The 20760-nt window shown below is 39.7% G+C and overlaps 3 protein-coding genes across 3 annotated transcripts in view; 2 read left to right on the forward strand and 1 right to left on the reverse strand.

The window, feature by feature from the left end:
- Positions 1-3943: 3943 nt before the first annotated feature.
- Positions 3944-9713, reverse strand: cenatac (centrosomal AT-AC splicing factor). Its single transcript, XM_070904906.1, has 11 exons — positions 9597-9713; positions 8432-8598; positions 8163-8261; positions 8005-8071; positions 7147-7209; positions 6672-6739; positions 6450-6564; positions 6303-6333; positions 5748-5849; positions 5223-5355; positions 3944-4092 (listed from the first exon to the last, which is right to left on the reverse strand). Exons 1-11 carry the CDS (start codon positions 9711-9713, stop codon positions 3966-3968), a joined length of 1089 nt encoding a protein of 362 aa, XP_070761007.1. The 3' UTR covers positions 3944-3965.
- Positions 9714-10109: 396 nt separating this feature from the next.
- LOC139283760 (zinc finger protein 239-like) lies at positions 10110-12331 on the forward strand. The gene is made up of 4 exons (XM_070903792.1): positions 10110-10284; positions 10373-10909; positions 11930-11972; positions 12196-12331. The coding sequence occupies exons 1-4, from the start codon at positions 10110-10112 to the stop codon at positions 12329-12331; spliced, it is 891 nt and encodes a 296-aa protein (XP_070759893.1).
- A 1534-nt stretch (positions 12332-13865) lies between these two features.
- The window catches only part of LOC139283955 (zinc finger protein 721-like), a 35007-nt gene continuing 28112 nt past the window's right edge, over positions 13866-20760 (forward strand). Inside the window, 4 exon segments of the mRNA XM_070904069.1 lie at positions 13866-14037; positions 14194-14793; positions 14878-15745; positions 18711-19263. Of these exon segments, the coding sequence (XP_070760170.1) occupies positions 13866-14037; positions 14194-14793; positions 14878-15745; positions 18711-19263 (2193 nt within the window).

Here is a 20760-nt window from a genome sequence, read left to right on the forward strand (position 1 = left end):
CACGGCTACTCATGTCAACACTCTTGCTTAACTCAATGTACTTGGCTGGACAGTAAGCCAAGAAGCATACAGTATGTTTCTCTGAGGTTGAACATATTGATAGGTTTACACTTTGAAGTAAGCAAACAGACCAGTCATAACTAGGGAGTCCTGGTATTTTCCTTCCAAGCTATAAATGTCCCACACGCATCCTTGCTGAGTTTTTGATCCCTCCCTCCCTTCCTTTTCTTTTGATGTGAGAGGATTTTTTTATGTTTCTTTGTCCCACCTGAACAGACTGAATTAATTTCCTAGTGTGTTTAGCATTTGGGAACTTGAGTCAAAGAGTGATTGTACACGGGACAAGCCCAGACCCAGGACCCAGGCCTGCTGAACAACACGCACCTCGCCTTCAGGGTTGGTTACAGAATAGATCTGCATGACGTCACACTCAGCTGAGGACAAAGCCCACTGGTTTCTCCCAGACAGAGAAGTGGGGGGTGGCTGTCAGAGCAACGCAAGGACAAGAAAGAGAGAGAGAGAAAAAAATAAATAAAATAAAATATGTGTGTGTGTGTGTGTGTGTGTGTGTGTGTGTGTGTTTGTGTGTGCAGAAATCTTCCATTTACATATATGTGAGACAGCTGGTGGATTCCCATATGCACATGTGCGGTATGTGTGATGTAGAGTGAGTACGACTGCGTACACTTGTGCCTAATGTGTATGTCAATGCCATCATGGCCTGCTCGTCAGGACAATGGGAGGCAGTGCATTGCAGCTGAGCATAATAACACTGTAATAACTGACTCTACTCAAACACTTAATATACTGCAACAAGGGTTTAGTGGCAACATCAATCCTCCCTTCACTGAATGATGCAATGCAACTCCCAAGTGCAATCCAAGGGAACAATACGCCCACTGCACTCAGTGCTATCCTCTCTCCTGTAAGATTTACAGTGATCATCAACACTACACCCGCTGAGCTACAGTCATAATCTCACAGCTATATGCTAGTGCTGGTTGATCCCTCGTTCTTGCACAGCCTATATATGCACAATGCCAGGAGGGCATGAGTATGCAGTTATGACAAATATTAAATATTTACACATGCATTTTGATGAGACACGCACACACACATGCCGATGATGCTTATCATTACATTGAAATTTTGAATCACTTTGCTCCTAACCACCGCAGACTGCATGCACACACGCACACACATAAAGAAAGAGTGAGGAAGGCAGACAAAGCAGGGGAACGCCCCCTACACCCTGCAAGATACTGTCAGGTCATCAGCTGGTTTAGGCTGGATTCCAGTCATTCTTTGCTCAGATTCACAGATGAGTTAATTAACACAATGATGACTGTGAACATTTTGCTGAAATAATCTGGAAATGACTAAATAACCTGAACCATTGTACAATTCCCATACATGGCTATCTTTAAAGTTCAAACAATGCAAGCGATTACGAGGTAGACAGCTAGCAAAATTTGAAGCCTACTCACCTAATTGAAAAAAAAGGTGGACTCAGGAGGAATAACACAGCCTGGCAGCCAGAACTGACGCGTCCTTGTCGTCTGGGAGTTTGGCCTTTTTGTTATCTCTGTCGTGTTGACTGCTGCGTTGTCGGATTCCCAGGTAGCTAACGTTGTAGGGCGAAAATCGACTTCGAAGCTAAAAGCCGTTAGCCACCTTAGCTGGATGTCTGATGGGTAAAATAATCGGACAGTTTCAGTCTCGTCCTCCCACTTTGTCTTGCCACATAGCTCGCTTGTTGGCTGACTACGTCCCTTCCTCTCTGTGCCTGTCTTTTTTGTGCTCGCAGCTGTTTTCGTTGTTTCAACCTTTGCCTGAAATTCCTCCTCTGTCCCTTTAAGCGACAGCGTTTCCGGGGTTTGGTAGGTAATATATAGGAGGTGGGGCTTCACGGCCAGCTGAGCGCCTGTCATTTAAGCGATTGGCCGCTTCTATTTCGCTCAACCAATCAGCACTCAGGGATTACGCCTTCGGTAAAATATGCAGATTTATTCACAATTCCCGCTCCGTGATTGGACTATGGATTAACTCAAGAAACGCCCAGTACACGTGCTTTTTTCTCCCCTCCCATTTTTTAGTGCCAGCTCTGGCTGTCAATAGACACTATAATATTTAACAGAAAACTACAACGAACCATGATCTGATATGAAAGCTAACAGTTTGTACAGTTATACAGCACTGACATCAACATATGGTAAACATGTTGTCGGTTTACTCGGTTAACTTCGCAGTCAAATGTACACATGGTAACCCCCTTCTTTTCTTCGGTTTGTACTGAATCAGCCATGGCCATGTTGTCACATAGCTAAGAATAGATCAGCTACACGTTGTATCCCCATATTGCCTTGCAGTTGCACTGAGCTCCACGCCCATTTACCCAGAGCACACTGGGGCCTGATGATACTTTGCTGTGGAGAGGAGGATTGTACAGATAAAAGAAGGGCCTACTGAAAGCTCAGGGAGTGGAATATAGGATATTGCATTCTCTGCTCTTGGCCATTCATCCATCTCTGCGAGGTTGCTCCCCTTAGGTAATGCAATCTCTGCATATTTCACACTGTAATAGTCATTTCAAAATCACCTCTCAGTATTTGTTTTCATTAGATGTGTTATGCATTTTCACAAGGTCAAATCCATATACCTACCACAAATCAAGTTATTAAGTAGCAAGTAGCACCACAAAATTCCGCATTATTAAACCAATTCCTCAACATGGATGCATTTAAGAGAGCAACAGCAGTTAAGCACGCATGCAGACATAAGATAGATTTTCAGGAGGCAAATCAAGTTTTCATCATGGATTGTCTGTTTTCTGCCCACAATGTAGGCTCAAGTACACACAAGTATACTCAAAGACACTTGTGACAGATTCTTGGTTGTGTCCTCCCACACAGTGTCCATTTGTTTGAGACATCCCATTACCAGAATATTGCCAGTTGTTACCTCACCGTCTTTACTTTAGCTCCTGGAGAGCAGATATATCCCCAAAGAGTGTCAGTGTCCCTACACACCACTGAAAGCTTTACTCATAGACTCGAACTTCCTTTTTTCTATAATAAAGGATTATTAAACAGGTTGAACTTTCCATTTTTCAAAAGCACTGAACCTAAAATGTTGGTTTTATTGAAACAAAACATATGTGATACACTTTATTGAACAATTGGTTTTACTTATATCATCACATCTTATCTCAAAGTGACAAACATTTGCGTATGCAGCCTTTTCCTGTAATTCATCTCATAGCATGGTCTGAAAAGGGAAATGAAAGCTCATCATTTAGTGCACAGGCTCACTACAAAAAGACGTGTTTATTGTTGGAGGAAACACTGAGAACTGCTGCTCTCATTATGTATGTTACCGTTTAGGATTGTTATAAAAAATATTGATAGATCAGAATTTGAGACAGAGAAAAAAAACAAACTTTTTTGCCTCATTAGGATAAATAAGGACATACATCCTTAAAAATGGATAATACAGGTGTTTACCATGTTGTTATCTAAATGTTGGCTTCAACAGATTTCCTTCATGTCATCTCTTCTCTTTTCTTTTGGCACAACAGGTTCCTTTGTTAGCTGACAGGCTGGCGCCCCCTGGTGTTTACTCGCCTGTGACCAACAGTCATGGTGTCCTCAGAACTCAAAGAGCTGTAGTCAAACCACTAATTTGACGATCAGAATCCTCTACTTTCTTTGAGTACTTAAAAAATATATATACACTATATATATATATATATATACTACGTTAATATCTTTGCTGCAAACTTTCCCAATTATGTTATAAAGAAGGTTACATACAATTTCCTATATACACACCCTACGGTTTAGCTAACGGTAGTAGTCAGCTTGAGCATTTCAACCAAGTACAACTCCTCAAAAACATACTATAAAACATCATTCACATCTTGCAAACTATATACATCTCTACACTCAAATTCTTACACACCATACTCAGTTTTCAGTGTTGTCAGAATTTGTCAGCTGTTCAGTCGTTTTTGCTTTCTTTGACCCCTCTGTGCCGTGCTCCCTCTTCCTCTTCCGTTTGCTCTTCTGCCCTTCCTCTTGTCTGAACTGATGCCTGTTCAAAAAAATTTTTTTCGCATAGAGAGAACAGTGAAGATAATCTACTGAACTGAAAATCAAACATTATATGCCTTTTTAATTTTTGGCCAGGGACAACAGGTGAATATGATCCCTTTAGGCCAACTCTGGTAATGAAATATGATAAAATGTATTTAGTATTTCGTGTTTTAGTATTTAATTTAGTATTTTAGTATATTTGCTGTGATGCCATGATGACCACTAATAAATTACATTAGCACAGAAGCTGGCTCTAGCCAGTAGAATAAAGATAGGAGGTTTCCCATTGGCTATCAGGTTTGTCTACATCCCTGGCCACTTTAGCAGGTGACTGTCAAGCACAAGCTTTTTTGCTTTCAAAAGTCCCGTTTAGCTGGAAGATCACTGAGGTTCATCAGCCAACAGCACCTTGTAGATATAACGTCTGTTTACAGTGAGCTTACAGTGTTACTTCTATACTACTAGAGCAAAATATTTAGTTTGTACATAAAAGCATTACTCAGCTGACATCTGGGACAAGGGAATGCAGCTTGCGGCTACGTGAATAAATCATCTTTAATTTAATTATTTAATTATATTTTTTGGTTATAAAGTAGGCAAACTAGAGTGTCACTTGTGGTGTTTTCAGCAAAAATGAGACTGAAAAATGAACATTACAAAGACAAAACATCAGAAAGATTGCATCTCTAAAAAGAAATGGGCATTCTGTAAAAAAAAAAAGAAAAAAAAAAAATCCTTAAAAAACATCTGGATTAACTATCATATATCATGTCACTGCTACAGGTTTCAATGCACACTGATGATCACCTACCAAAGTGGCTGGTAGTGCTGACAAACTTAGCAGACAAAGATATTTTACATTCTGGGAATAAATGTTTTTCCTATCTCAGCTCTCAAATTAGTCATTTCTCTGTCCGAACACACACACACACACACACACACACACACACACACACACACACACACACACACACACACACACACACACACACACACACACACACACACACACACACACAGGATATCAAAAGGATATTAAGTTAAAGTCTGTATGTGTGTAAAATGCATGGCACTAAGTGAGTAGAGTCTTGGTTTATTAGTCTCAGGTGTAGTGAAGAGTGATCTCACCTGGACTGCCAGCGTCGGCCACTGTTCCACACTCTACCAAAGGAGGGAAGCCAGTTGGCGTCTGTATGCGAGCTGTGATCAAAGTTGGCCCCCACTCTGTTCGGTGGAAGTTTCCTCAGCTTCTCTTGCTCCTCTGGCAAAAGACAGATGAGGCCATTTTAAGTATACTCTGATCTTAGTGGGATTCTGATTGCTTTTTTCATAAGTGAATATGGACTAAGATTAAGACCAGAGGCCAATATGTTGATACTGTGATGGTTTTTAACAGTATAGCAGTAGTACCTACATTTGAATGTGTTTCTATGATTTTGCATGTGACAGTGATGCAAAAAATGACAGCAAAGAAAAAAGTCCACAGACATCACGGCTCCCTGGTTACCACAAGTGATGTGACAGCAACCAATAAAACATAACTGCTTAAGGAAATTATCAAGGCTGGAACATTTCTTTGAGCAAACAAAGTGCCCAGCTGATAACAAATTTACATAACACGCAACTTAAAACATCTCTGTGTGTATTTCCTACTCTGTTTGAGGAAGTCTTGGAGCGATGGGCCGATCTCCGGATGTGCTGCAGCTCTGGAGGTCCCCTCCAGCGGATCCTCCTGGAGCCAAGGAGGGACGGCACCTATGACACACAGAGTCCATATGCTCACTCTTCATCAATCACACGCAAGAGGGGAACTGAGCTCATAACCATTAGAGACACTAGGTTTCTGCACAAGTTTTGAAAAGCATAGAAGTCGCTTAATATACATGCAACTACACTGTTTTGTTTCAGGACCATGTAGGATGTAATGTAAGGTTTTGTGAAGCTTCTGGGTAAATGAGAAAAGGCGCTACATCACATCACATAGCATAATGAGATAAGATATTAGGATATGAAAAAAACTGGGATGTGTGTATTACATAATGATAGCAATAACAGTTCAACTCAACTTGGGAAGAGTAGCGCTTAATGTGAGGCTACTTGGTATACACTGCAAGGTTTTCCTGTTATTTTGTCCACCCCCTATATATATTTCCAACTTGGCATTTCGACATATACTCTACCATTACATAAATTTATATATCACTCTACCTGTATGAACATTTCCACTGTTTGATGAATCCTGTAAAAGAGAAAACAAGTGATCAAGTGAGGTGATCGCGTATGTGTAAAAAAAAAACCCAATTAATTAATTAACAAACTTTTTTTTTTTTTTTTTAATGAGAGCTGTCCATCTACCTGATAACCTATGAAAGTCAGCCCTTGTCCTGGTGTAGCCCACCGTACTTCAACCATTGAGTCTACAAAGCCGTTGCCCGCCTGCTGGTCTGATCCCTGAGACGTAAATTGAGAGCTGTTCCAACAAGACAACAAGATGAGCCCCAAACCAACAAAAGTCATTTCACATGCTATTGATGACACAATGCAAAAAGGATAAAACGTAGGTAGACACAATGTTACCTGACGGCCTCCTCTGCAGACATGTCCGTGCCGTTGGGTCCATTGAACAACTCCGGCTCTGCGTCACGCTGATATTGATTCAGGAAAAGCCAACAGCGGTACATAGAGGAGCACCAATCATGCTTCATCTCAGCTTTTATCATCACAATCCTCACACGCTACTTTTTTTGTAACATAAACCTCTCTCTATTCATGTTTTTCTCTTCCATCTTCAATCCATTTTCACCATCTCCAACTAGGTTTGCAACTAAAATGCTTTTTTAATTTTTACTATAACCTTAAAGCACCCTAGCCACTAAACACAGTTTTTAGAGATCTCCAGAGGATCATTGGGTACTTATACTACTGACAGTTAGAGTTAGAGTTTAGCTGGACAATGGTGGTATTTCCTATACTGCATGCAACTCAAAATCATGAAAAACAATAGTCAAGGCCACAGTGATGGATACTGCCACTGCATCCTCAGACAACAAACCTCTAAAAGGGACTGAAGGACCTCTTGACGATGCTTCTCCTGGGTCCGGATGTAATCAGCTTCCTGCAACCGTGAAAAGAACACAAAAAACAGATTACCATCAGTAGATTTCCAGTCTGGTTAAAATAACACTCCTTAAGACACGTTTTAGCCATGCTAGGAGGGATGGTCAGTCCTGACTGAAATATCTATTATAATAACTATTTGATGGACTACTGGAAAATTTGGTACAGACATTCATGGTCTGCTGATGGTGACCCTCTGACTTTTCTGCTAGCGCCACCAGCAGGTCAAAGCCTTCACTTATCCTGGGAAATATCTCAACCAACCACTGGATGGATTGGTATACATTTTGGTACATGTATCCATGGTGCCAAGACGATGCATCCTAATGACTTTGACATTAATCCTCTGACTTTTCCTCGAGCGTCACCTTGAGGTTGACAGTTATGGTTTTGAGTGAAATGGGTGAAGTGAAACTATTGGACGAATTGCCATGAAATCTAATACACTCATTCATGTGTCTCTCAGGATAATGTAATAACTCTGGTGATCCCCTGACTTTTCATCTAGTCCAATCATCAGGTCATGTTATGACCAAAAGTTATGACATCAGCCCCTCAGCTGTTACTTGTGTTTAGTGCTAAAATGTTAGCATGCTCGCATGCTAAACCAAGACGGTGAACATGGTGACCTGCTTAAAATCAGCATGTTTGCATCGTCTTTGTGAGCATGTTAGCATGTAGACGTTTGCATTACAGCCTCATAGAGCTGCTAGAATGGCTATAGACTCTTATTGTTGTTAAACTGTGATCCAGATTAATGCAGAGTTCATTCAAGTATATGATTGTGAATTACCTGTTTAATGAATTCATCCTCCTTCTCCACAAATGATTCCAATGCTTTTGCCACCTCAGCTTTAAACCTAAACAAAAACAAACAATGATTCTTGCAGAGAATCCTTTAATTTCCGAAACCACCTTTATTAATATAGACTTTTCGCTCATCAGGCCTACCTTTCAGTTTCCTCCTCTGAGATGATGACCTTGTCTCTAAACTTGGGGTCGGCCTTATTGTCCCACCAGAACTTGTGTGTATTCTTCCTGTGTTCTGGGCTGAAACCAGACAAAAGCAGTTTATCATAAAAATTCATATGGTCAAAAGCAAGAGTATGAGAACTTTGTCAAGTTTGTAAACCCTGGAGTGGTAGGTGTCATTGTGTGGTTGTACTGGGTGAACGTGAAACAGGGCATCAGTATAAAACAAAATAAGTATCAAAACTTACGTGGTCATGTGTTCTAACAAGCCTCCGTACAGCACAGTCATGTTGCCGTCCGTAACATTTCTTTCAATTTCAAGCCCACAGCAGTAGCACCAGAATGTCTGCTTGTGGTGGGTGCAATCAAACTTTTCTATTTGGGGTTTTTTAAGTGTTCTGCGAGCTTCCTTCACCTGGGAGACAGCAGATGAAACAAACACAGGAAACATAAAGGTTATACTCTAATTAAAACCTATACAGTCTAATACAACAGCCTTGCAATAAATCCTACTTTCATGAAGGTTAAAAGGTTGTTTAGGTTATGTGGAAGGCTGTTTTTTTTTTTCCACCTCTTTTTTTCTGAATTAATGAAGTGAAACAAAATGGCAATTCTGTCTCATCAGGCTAGCAGCACTGGTCATACACTTAAACTGAGATAAGATAACATGTTACAGCAACACATGATAGGAAAGAAAAGCAATGATGATTAACTGTAAAGTAAGAAAGCAAAAATAAAACGAGGAATTCAAGAAATTAGAGAGATGACAAAACCATATATATTACAATACCTTAGACTGCATAAATAAACTGCAAATATTTGTGGAAAATAAATAATCTAATAGTGAATCTATATTGTGGTTACTGATATAAAAACCAGTCAGCCATGGTGGGTGTACACTACTTAATCAAAATATATAGGTATAAAAATTAATAATAAATCCGTGTATAGGTAGGTGATGTACATACACTATCCAATAATAATAAATCATAGCATGAAATAGTATATATGATGGAAACAAAAATATTACGGAGTTATAATATATAATACAAAATAATAATAATATATCATTATTATAAATGGCTAAAATGCATTGTAATAAAGTTAAGTGATATGTTACTACAATAACTACTACAAACCTACCAAACTAACGACATATATTAGTGGGCTTTGAACATTTTGTGGTTGTTGGGTAGTACAAGCTATTAAACACAAACCAAAAAGCTAAAATCAGTGTCACTCAAAAGGTGACACATCATAGTCATTTTGATTTTTGACGACGTTTTGCAGCTAACGTTAGCATCAGGGCTAATACGAAAATAGGTCCAGTTCAGCAAGGTGGAAGAAAATGTAAACTCAAAACACTCAAAATATTAAACATCAGTAAGAGTCAGCTGAGGTTAACCCACTTACCTTTTCTAAGAATTTAAGAAGAACCACTCTGAGTCTGCTTTGGTGATTTTTTCCGAAGATGTGTCCCTTCCCAGTGAATGTTGTTTGCCTGCATATGGCACAGTAATATGCGCCCATTTTGACAGTGTGTAAGAACCAGAAAATATACTAAAGCTGAGTTGACGCAGGAGCTGAGCTAAAAACCAAACATTACGATTAATTGTTCGGTCTTCTTTTCCTTGTCCACCTACTAGTGTAAAAACGCAAGCCAACACACATTTAGCACCTAGTACTAGCAACCTCTTACAGGAAGTAATACCGTCTCTATTTGTTTCCCCTTGGAAACATGAGAACCATATACAGTCAATGATGAGAACCCACACCAGTGGGTGGCGGTAATGCGTCATCTCGTTGTTTGCCAACCGCGAAAACACACCACGAAGAAGAAAAAGAGGCAGAAGATGTAAACTGATGACTGTCTCGGCTGCTGGTATAGCCGTAAACTGAAGCACATCATCAGTTGCAAGAGCAACAATGTCTTCAGTTGAGTATTTTAGAGAATTTGTCCACGAGCGACTAGCTGCTGCTGCTGCTGAGGAAATATTAGGAGTCTGTGAAAAAACTATCGTCGAGTACAAGGAAGAGGTCGCTCGTCACCGCAAACTGCTGGAACTCGTTTGGAAACCCGGAATAAAGTTACACAGGATAGGTGTGTAACCCCTTAACGTAAAGGATCCTGTGTGTGAGGTTGCACTTAAATGACGACATGTTAATGTTTAGCAGGTCTCTGTAACCAGGAGAAGAACCCCAGTCTGGACCAAGAGGACTCTCTCACAACTCTCAAGTAGCTGAAAGCCAAGATCAGAAAGGAGGCCAACATGGAGAGACAGGATCAACTACAAATACAGAACCAGAACCACAGAAGACACATCACAAAAGCAATAGTCACACTAACAGTGTATATAACCCGACCAAGATTCTCTGTAGCACTCACACAGCTAAAATGTGTTTAAAATGTGACACATGTGGGAAAGCTTTTAAATATAAGTCAAAATTGCAAAGACATCTGAGCGTCCATACAGGTGAGAAGAAATATTATTGCAACAGCTGTGGAAAAAGATTCAGTGAGACATCAGCATTGAACGCTCATATAAGAATTCACACAGGTGAGAAACCATATTCTTGCAAAACATGTGGGAAAGGTTTCAGGTGGAGTAGTTGCTTAACACTCCACATGAGAACTCACTCGGGTGAGAAACCATATACTTGTGAAACTTGTGGGAGAGATTTCAGATCTAGCAGTAACTTGAAAGGCCACATGAGAACTCACACAGGTGAAGAGCTGTATCACTGCAGCACAGAGGTCTCGGGTGTAGTCAGACCCATACAGGTGACAAGTTGTATACTTGAAAAACGTGGAAGAAATTTCAGTTCAGTAAAAATGTGTATAACTTCACAGCTTTGCAATAGGTGCGTCTTTGAATGTTCATACATTACAGTGTGTTGGAGCAACAGCATTTCTCAGAACAATCAGCCTTCTATATTATTGGGAATCTATGTTTCACAGTGAGTGCACAGTGGTGTGATGTGGATGACAGATTGTCGTGTGGATAAAAGCATTTGCCAAATGTCATAAATGTTAATTTTTTAAGGACTAGTGTCGTGTAGTTTTTTGAAACAAGACTTAAAAACTGAAAATAGTATCACTTTTGTAAATGAAACAAATGTTATCATCTAAACATTTTGTAATTCTTCATCACCTTTTACTCCAAAACATTTATCTGACAGCAAACAACAAAAGGTGAAACTGAGCTCAACACTGACCAGCTGCTACATAGAAATGTTACACGTTAAGACATCAGTAATTAAAATCAAATATTACATAATTACTTGGCACTGATAGGGGCCATTCTGTATGATGATTAATTTAACGTTTCATACTTTAAATATATTTTGCTGATAGTAGGCTACTTATGTTCTTTTACTTAACTAACAATTTTATTGTAAAATGTTGAAGCAGGAAACTGATACCTGTTGATTCCAACTTGTGAGGAAAGTGGCCACAGTGAACCAGAACCAAGCAGTGACCTCCAGCTCCTCTCTATCAACTCTCATGTAGCTGAGAGCCAAGATCAGAAAGTAGGCAAGCATGGAGACTTAGGATCAACTAGAGATGCAGAACCAGAACCACAGAAGAGACATCACAAACCAAGATCAACCGATAACCAACAGAGATCAGAAAGGAGGCATGCATGGAGACTCAAAACAAAATAATCAAGATCACAAGAGCAGAAGTCACAGTAACAATGTCTACAACCCTACCATGTCAAAGAATCGCCGTAATACTAACACAGGTCAAAAGTCTTTCAAATGTGACACGTGTGGAAAAGCTTTTAAGTATGAGTCCTACTAATATATACACCTGTGATTCCACACATGAGAAGCCGTATTCCTGCAATACTTGAGGGAAAGATTTCAGAGTTAGCAGTATATTGAAAGTCCACATTAGAAAGCACACGGGAAAGCAGTCATACCTGTGCAAGACCTGCAGGAAAAGATTTGGTGACATTTCAGTATTGAAAATTCATATGACAATCCACACAGGAGGGAGAGCTTTCAGGTTCACTGGTGACTTAACAGTCCACATGAGAAGAGCCCACACGGGTGAGAAACCATATCACTGCAACACCTGTGGGAAAACATTCTGCGGAGCGTCTGGTTTGTCAAGGCATATAAAATTGCATACAAGCAAGTAGCCATGTATTTACAAAATATGTGGGAGACTAATCAGTTCTAGTGGTTTGTGGTCAAAACACACAAGAACTCACAGAACACCTGAGGATCAATAGACACAGGAGAAACCATAGAGCTGACACTCCTGTGGAGACGTGTTCACCTACTGAATGAAATACACTTTTTCAGTAGCTACATCTCTGTAACTGAATGTAAACTGTTTTCCATAAGGATGAGAGCTCAATATCTTAGTGTAAATGTTCTCTTTATATGACTGTTTTAGTTATATTTCTCCCAGAATGTTTCACTACCTCAAGTCGTATTTGATAGTTCTATATGAAGCCTCCAACACATCTTTGTAAGAAGTCAGATTTTACATTTGAGAATGACTGACGTCACTGTGTTATATTACCATATTAGAAGTTCTATTGCTATTTTTGTACACTACCTCACTGACCAAATTTGGCATTCATGCTTAATAAATTACATAGATAATCAATTGATTATCAAAAGAGTTGATGGTTAATGCCAGTTAAAGAATAAAAAGCCAACATTTATAAATAGAACAAACCCTATCTCATTTCCACTTTTGGAACTTAGCAGTGTAAGCTCAGGTTGCATTGACATTTTGTCACGGGTCCGGATTAAATTGCATTTTGCAAGTATACAGCTTTTCATCTGTATGCATTCTTATGTGCCTTTTTAAGTCTGGCATCCGACAGAATCTTTTCTATATGTTGAGCAAGAACCGCCTACTCTGTGTGCGTTCTCATATGCCTCATTTCTGATCTTGGCTATCAGCTAGATGAGAGATGTGAGAGAAGAGCTGGAGGTCACTTTCCTCATGAGTAGGAGTCAACATAAAGGTATCAGTCTCCTGCTTCAGTACAAGCTGCTCTCCCTCCTGACTGGTGCAGAGTTCCTCCTGCTCCTCTTTCATCTGTGGAGGCTCTGGGTCCTCTTGGTCCAGACTGGAGTTCCTCTCCTGAATACAGAGCTGCTGGTCAGCGAGAACCTCCTCCTCCTTACAGACATGTTGCTGTGGGAGCTCTGGAGGGACAGAGAACAAAAGGAATAGGATACCAAGTTACTGTGATGGTAAAGAAAAATGCAGACATGCAAGCAAATTAAAACCAGATTATATTTAAACAATTTGGATTATATATATCGAATTCCTGTGTTTACTTTACATCTATTTTGCTCATATTACCTCTGTACTTTTTGTTAAATAATATTTTGAATGCACCATGAATTACACCGTGGTATTATAATAATACTTCTTTCAACGTTTTTTGTATGGAAAATCATTATCTGCGAAGTGTATAGTAGTAAAAAAGAGTACCAAAGCGAGGTAGATGTGCATTCTTACTACTAAAATGCCATCAGTTGAAAAAGGAACAAAAATCTCCGGCACTTCCGCTGTCGGAACTAAACAGCGTGACATCCAGCGGAAGTAAACTCAGTAAGCGCTCGGTGTATTAGCTGCATGTGTTGCAGCCTGGACGACGGTCTTTTTGTCGTAGGGCAGCTAATTACTTCATGTGTAATTAAACAACAATGTCTTCAGTTGAGTGTTTGAGAGAGTTTGTCAGCGAGCGACTAACTGCTGCTGCTGAAGAAATATTCGGAGTTTTTAAAAAAACTATTGTTGAGTACGAAGAAGAGATCCATCGTCAGAGAAGACTGCTGGACATCTTCTGGAAACCCGAAATAAAGTTACACAGGATAGGTGTGTAAAATGTCATTGTTGACACAAAGAAGAGGAATTGTATTTATATATAATCCAAATAGTTTAAATATATGCTTGTACTAATTCGCTCACGTTTTGTTCTTCACCATCACAGTAGTAACGTTATTTTATTCCTTTTGTTCTCTGTCCCTCCAGAGCTCCCACAGCAACATGTCTGTAAGGAGGAGGAGGTTCTCGCTGACCAGCAGCTCTGTGTTCAGGAGAGGAACTCCAGTCTGGACCAAGAGGACCCAGAGCCTCCACAGATGAAAGAGGAGCAGGAGGAACTCTGCACCAGTCAGGAGGGAGAGCAGCTTGTACTGAAGCAGCAGACTGATACCTTCATGTTGACTCCTACTCGTGAGGAAAGTGACCACAGTGAGCCAGAACCAAAAATGGACCAGCAGCTCCTGTCTAACAACTCTCATGAAACTGAGAACCAAGATCAACAAGTAGACAAGCGTGGACCCTTAGGATCAACTACAAATGCAGAATTTGAACCACAGAAAAGACATCACAAAAGCAGAAGTGACACAAACAATTTCTACAACCCTACCATGTCAAAGATTCACTGTAATCTGCACACAGATAAAAAGTCTTTTATATGTGACACTTGTGGAAAAGATTTAAAGTATAAGTCATCATTGCAGAGACACCTGAGAACCCACACAGGCGAGAAGCCATATTTTTGCAGCACCTGTGGGAAAAGATTCAGTCAGACATCTTCATTGAACACTCATGTAAGAATCCACACAGGTGAGAAGGGACATTCTTGTGGAACATGTGGGAAAAATTTCCAATATATCAGTATTTTGAAAGCCCACATGAGAACCCACCCAGGTGAGAAGCCATATTCTTGCAAAACATGTGGGAAAGATTTCCGATTTGGCAGTCTTTTGAAAGCCCACATGAGAACCCACACTGGTGAGAAGCCGTACCTTTGCAAGACCTGCGGGAAAAGATTCATTGACATGTCAAAATTGAAAAGGCACATGAGAATCCATACAGGTGAAAAACCATATTCTTGCAAAACATGTGGGAAGGAATTCAGACTTAGTGGTGACTTGACAGTCCACATGAGAAGAGCCCACACTGGTGAGAAGCCGTACCTTTGCAAGACCTGCGGGAAAAGATTCTGCCAAACATCAGATTTGAAAGTCCACATGAGAAACCACACAGGTGAAAATCCGTATTCTTGCAAAACATGTGGGAAAGAATTCAAACTTAGTGGTGCCTTGACAGTCCACATGAGAAGAACCCACACTGGTGAGAAGCCGTACCTTTGCAAGACCTGCGGGAAAAGATTCTGTCAAACATCAGAATTGAAAGTCCACATGAGAAGCCACACAGGTGAAAAGCCGTATTCTTGCAAAACATGTGGGAAAGAATTCAAATTTAGTGGTCATTTGACAGACCATATGAGAAGAGCCCACACTGGTGAGAGGCCGTACCTTTGCAAGACCTGCAGGAAAAGATTCTATGACATTTCAGCATTGATAAGCCACATGAGAATCCACACAGGTGAAAAGCCGTATTCTTGCAAAACATGTGGGAAAGAATTCAGGCTTAGTGGTGACGTGACAGTCCACATGAGAAGAGCCCACACAGGAGAGAAACCATACTGTTGCAAGACTTGTGGGAAAAGATTCAGTAATACTTCAGCATTGAGTAGGCATATGAAAATCCATACAGATGAAAAGCCATGGACAGGAAGCAAGTCTAAAAACTGAAAATAGCATCACTATTGTAATGAAATACACTCCAGTACAGGAGGTAGCAATATGCACCTATGCATGTTGATTGCGATCCGCCATTAACTGGAAGCATTAGCTACACACACGTATGAAATTACCTGGAAGACGATATTGTATTGTATTGTATTGTACCGTACCGTGTCTGTATGTTTCATCTAATTAAGTATGTATGGAAGAACCTGAAGGTTCCCCAGGTTAGCTGAAGAAAAGCTGGTCTCACTGCGAGCATGTTTTTCACGGTGGACAAAGAATGTAGTTTACCCTTGTCACATGGATTTACTTGACTCCCTACTATATACACTGGGTCTGCCTTCTGGTCCTTTGGTTTTACTCTGGGTCTGACCATGTGTGTAAATAAACCAGCTATAACTAAGGATCGACTTGTGGCCTGATTGACTTCAACTTCATTGGATCCAAGGTAATAAAAAAAAATCCCCCTTTCTCTGACCAACTGGTTAAAAGCCAAATTGTTACTTGATAAATGACTTGAAGATTAATTGATTATCAAAACAGTTGTCAGTTAATGCCTGCTCATTTTAAAGAATAGCATTGAGGCTCCATATCAATTAGAAATGCAGATCCAAAACAAGTCCTCACAAAATCAATAGTCACACCAACTATGTATATAACTACCATGTAGATTCACTGTAATACGTGCACACAAGTCTTTCAAGTGTGACATGTTTGCTTAGACCCCAAAGCGTCCACACAGGTGAGAAGCCACATTCATGCAAAACATGTGGGAAAGGTTTCATTTCAGTAAAAAGATCTCAAGGTTTTACAATTGGTCCACCTTCGTATTTACATACATTACAGTATCTTTGAGCGACTGCATTTCTGAGAACAATCACAGTTTTCTATATTTTGGGAATCTTTGTTTCACAGTGAGTGCACAGTGGTGGCTGTTAAACTAATGGTGTGATGTGGATGACCGATTGTTGTGTGGATATGTCAAGTGTTTTTTTTTTTAAAGCCAGCGTCTTGAGATTTATGTCAGTAGGTCTGGTGTGCAATAAGTTAAAAAGACTGACAGACTGATCTAGATATAGTTTGATGGACAGGACATAAGACTAAAAACAGAAAATAGCATCATTTTTGTGATTAAAATAATTTGAATAATTAACATGTAAGCAATATTGTAATTCTTAACCAACTTTCAAATGCAAATACTGTAATTTTTACACCAAAACATTCATATATTATATTATTTTGTATGTTTAGAAAAAAAAACGTTAATTAAATAAGATTGCTTTGTTCAACGAGTTGTAAATTAGGCAAAACTTCAGTTCAACGTTGAGCTGCTACATGTTACCATAATATTTTGAATTCACCGTGAATTACACTGGTATTTCTCCTTAAATAATCTGAATTCTTATTTCACCACTGTCTATTTGTCTTTTGGATCATTATCTGCGAAGTGACAAAAAGCACGTTTGTAGTAGTGATGTGTATTATTTGATACTAATCATAAAGGTAGTCTTTTCAGACAATGATATGTAGTACAAAGTTGCCATGTATGCAATGTTCCAGGTAAACAATTAACAGATGTTGGGGCACCTTAAAGATAAGATGCATTGTTGTTTAGACGAGATCTTCCTTGGTATGTGAAAGGTTATCTCTGAGAGGTTAAGGTACGTGAAACATCATTCTGAGAGGTCTCTTTTCCTGACCCCTAGATAGGGAACGGAAGTTTACAGACTTGTGTGTTATAGTAGGACCCCATGCATGTCTAAAGGTATTAGACTTGAGCTTGAACAGTGTTCGGGGCAGCAGTACTGATTCGGCTACGGGTGCTGTCCAGGCTAAGATGCGCATGCCTGTTGATCCTGATCTTTGATGCAAATAAAGAATATTATGTAAAAAGTCAGTATCAGCGGAGTTTCCTTCCATCATCGAATCATCGCCTACATCCGGGGAATGAAGAAGAAATGAACAACAGTAGTAAAAAAACAAATACCAAAGCGAGGGAGATGTACAGTCTTAGTACTAAAAAAACATCAGTCGAAAGCGGAACGAAAGGCACTTCCGCTGTCGGAGCCTAACAGTGTGACGTCCAGCGGAAGTAAAAAACGTATCCGCTCGTAACGTTAACAGCATGGGCGTGTTAAATTAGCTAGGACGCGGTCTTGTAGTCGGAGCGTAGCTAATTATTTCATCTGTAATTAGGTCACAATGTCTTCGGTTGAGTGTTTGAGAGAGTTTGTCAACGAGCGACTAACTGCTGCCGCTGAAGAAATATTCGGAGTTTTTAAAAAAGCTATCGTCGAGTACGAAGAAGAGATCGATCGTCAGAGAAAACTGCTGGACATCTTCTGGAAACCCGAAATAAAGTTACACAGGATAGGTGTGTAAAACTTAATGACAAAACAGAGGAATTCGATTCATATTTAACACCAGTTGTGAAATTATTTAGGCTACTGGTACTAACTTGCTCACATCTGTTTTCTTTTTTCTTTACCATCACAGTAGTAATGTTATTTTATTCCTTTTGTCCTCTGTCCCTCCAGAGCTCCCACAGCAACATGTCTGTAAGGAGGAGGAGGTTCTCCCTGACCAGCAGCTCTGTATTCAGGAGAGGAACTCCAGTCTGGACCAAGAGGACCCAGAGCCTCCACAGATTAAAGAGGAGCAGGAGGAACTCTGCACCAGTCATACCTTCATGTTGACTCCTACTTATGAGGAAAGTGACCACAGTGAACTGGAACCAAAAAGTAACCACCAGCTCCTCTCTCACAACTCTCATGTAGCTGAGAGACAAGATCAGAAGGAAGACAAGCATGAAGACTCAGGATTGACTAGAAATACAAAACCAGAACCACAGAAAAGACTTCTCAAAAGCAAAAGTAACACTAAATATGTATACAACCATACCATGTTAAATGCGCACAGTAATTCTCCTACAGTTAAAAAAAAATTCCAGTGTGACACTTGTGAGAAAACGTTCCAGTCTAAGTACAATTTGAAAATACACTTAAGAATTCACACAGGTGAAAAGCCATATTGTTGTGAAACATGTGGGAAAGATTTCAGTGTTAGCAAAGACTTGAAAGTCCACATGAGAACCCACACGGGTGAGAAACCATATTGTTGCAAGACGTGTGGGAAAAGTTTCCGCCAGGCAACAGAATTGAACGTTCATATGAGAATCCACACAGGTGAAAACCCGTTTACATGTACAACATGTGGGAAAGCTTTCAGACTTAGTAGTGACTTGACAGTCCACATGAGAACCCACACAGGTGAGAAGCCGTACTGTTGCAAGACTTGTGGGAAAAGATTCTGTTACATGTCAGCATTGAGTAGGCATATAAGAATCCACACGGGTGAAAAGCCATACTCTTGCAAAACATGTGGGAGAGCTTTCAGACAGAGTGGTGACTTGTTAGTCCACGTGAGAAGAGCCCACACTGGTGAGAAGCCGTACCTTTGCAAGACCTGCGGGAAAGGATTCTATGACATTTCAGCATTGAATGTCCACGTGAGAAACCACACAGATGAAAAGCCGTATTCGTGAGTGCACAGTAGTGGCCGTGAAAGTAATGGTGTGATCTTGATGGTTGTTGGTTTTGCCAAATGTCTATTTATGAAGCATCTCTCAATCACTTTCAGTGTGAAGATCAACAAGGACTCAAAATCCATCTACCACTATTCCATAGTTCTATATGAAGCCTGTTATACATGTTTGCAAGAAATCAGATTTTACATTTGAGGGTTAGTGACATCATTGTTTTCTATTACCATATGGAAGTCCTAATGAATGTGGACATGCCTCCTTTTTGCTATTTTTATATACTTGTATAAAGTATTGTTTCTCACTTGTGTGCCTAACTGATAATGTTTTTTGCGTGATGACATAAGATATGCTTTTGTATTCTTATATTTTTTGTATCTTTTATAAATTTGTGTGACTTTAGTACCATATCTGTATGTTTCTGTAGCTGGAAGAACATTTGGTATCACTGTGACCATGTTTTTCACTCCAGACAAAGGATGTAGTGTGCCCTTGTCATGTGGATTTACTTGACTCAGTACTGTATCAGCTGGGTCTGCCTTATATCGGGGGAGATTTTGGGTGGTAATTGGTTCTACTCTGACCATGCGTTTAAATAAACCAGCTTTATCTAAGTATCGACTTGTGGCCTGATTGATTTCAACTTCACCAGATCCAAGATAACTAGACTAATTTCTTGATAAATGACACACACAACACTAGGCAACGCAGTGGATGTTGACGTTTTTCTCTGCTCACTGAGAATTAAGACAAAATACTTTCCTATTTGTTTTGCAATTTTATCAGTGGGACTGCCAGATCGGATTAGTGAATCACCTTTCCTTAGTTTCTGTCTTCCCCTGTGTCTTTCTCTCTCTATTTGCTGAAAGTAATTTGGTCTATATATATATATAGATATATATTCTTCTTGTTCTGATTCTTAGTTGGACATTCCAGTCGTGGGAATAATAAAGTTTAATACTTTCACATCTGCAGCGACAGATGATGTTGGAATATAAAACGTTGGACAGATGGAACACGTGTAGTCTCCTGTGTTCCTGAAAATGGTTAATAAAAGCAGCATCAATGGCAAAAGACAACACAAACCATATATTCAATGCAACTTTAGGCTTTTAAAGTATTTTCTTAATATTTAACTGTGAATTCAACAACTGTGGCAAACTCTGGATTCTTCACTGCACATATTTTAAATTTTCCCTCTCCGGTCAATGGCATGTGGAAAAACTTGCATTTCCGGTCAGTCTTCTCTTCACTAAAGATGAAGCAAAGAAAAAGAGTTTCTGATTGGAGTTCAACCCATTGAAATGATGGTTCAGAACAAAGCTGTTGCATGAATCTCATAGCTATCTTCATAAGAGTCTCTACTCTCTAATTTTAGTAGAGAGGACATTCAACGTTTTGACTTCACTAATTTCATTAAGATTTTTAAACACCTAAATATAAAAGATAAATTCATCA

Source organism: Enoplosus armatus, chromosome 4 (assembly GCF_043641665.1).
Source record: "Enoplosus armatus isolate fEnoArm2 chromosome 4, fEnoArm2.hap1, whole genome shotgun sequence".
Lineage (NCBI taxonomy): Eukaryota > Metazoa > Chordata > Actinopteri > Centrarchiformes > Enoplosidae > Enoplosus > Enoplosus armatus.

Coding starts and splice junctions, on each gene's coding strand:
- cenatac (XM_070904906.1), bottom strand. CDS start 9,713: ATGGGCGCATATTACTGTGCCATATGCAGGCAAACAACATTCACTGGG. Junction 6,740..7,146: donor TCCTTCAGTCCCTTTTAGAG/GTTTGTTGTCTG, acceptor AATCAATATCAG/CGTGACGCAGAGCCGGAGTT. Junction 5,356..5,747: donor CCAAGACTTCCTCAAACAGA/GTAGGAAATACA, acceptor GTCTTTTGCCAG/AGGAGCAAGAGAAGCTGAGG.
- LOC139283760 (XM_070903792.1), top strand. CDS start 10,110: ATGTCTTCAGTTGAGTATTTTAGAGAATTTGTCCACGAGCGACTAGCT. Junction 10,910..11,929: donor CCACATGAGAACTCACACAG/GTGAAGAGCTGT, acceptor ATACTAACACAG/GTCAAAAGTCTTTCAAATGT. Junction 11,973..12,195: donor ACGTGTGGAAAAGCTTTTAA/GTATGAGTCCTA, acceptor GAGAGCTTTCAG/GTTCACTGGTGACTTAACAG.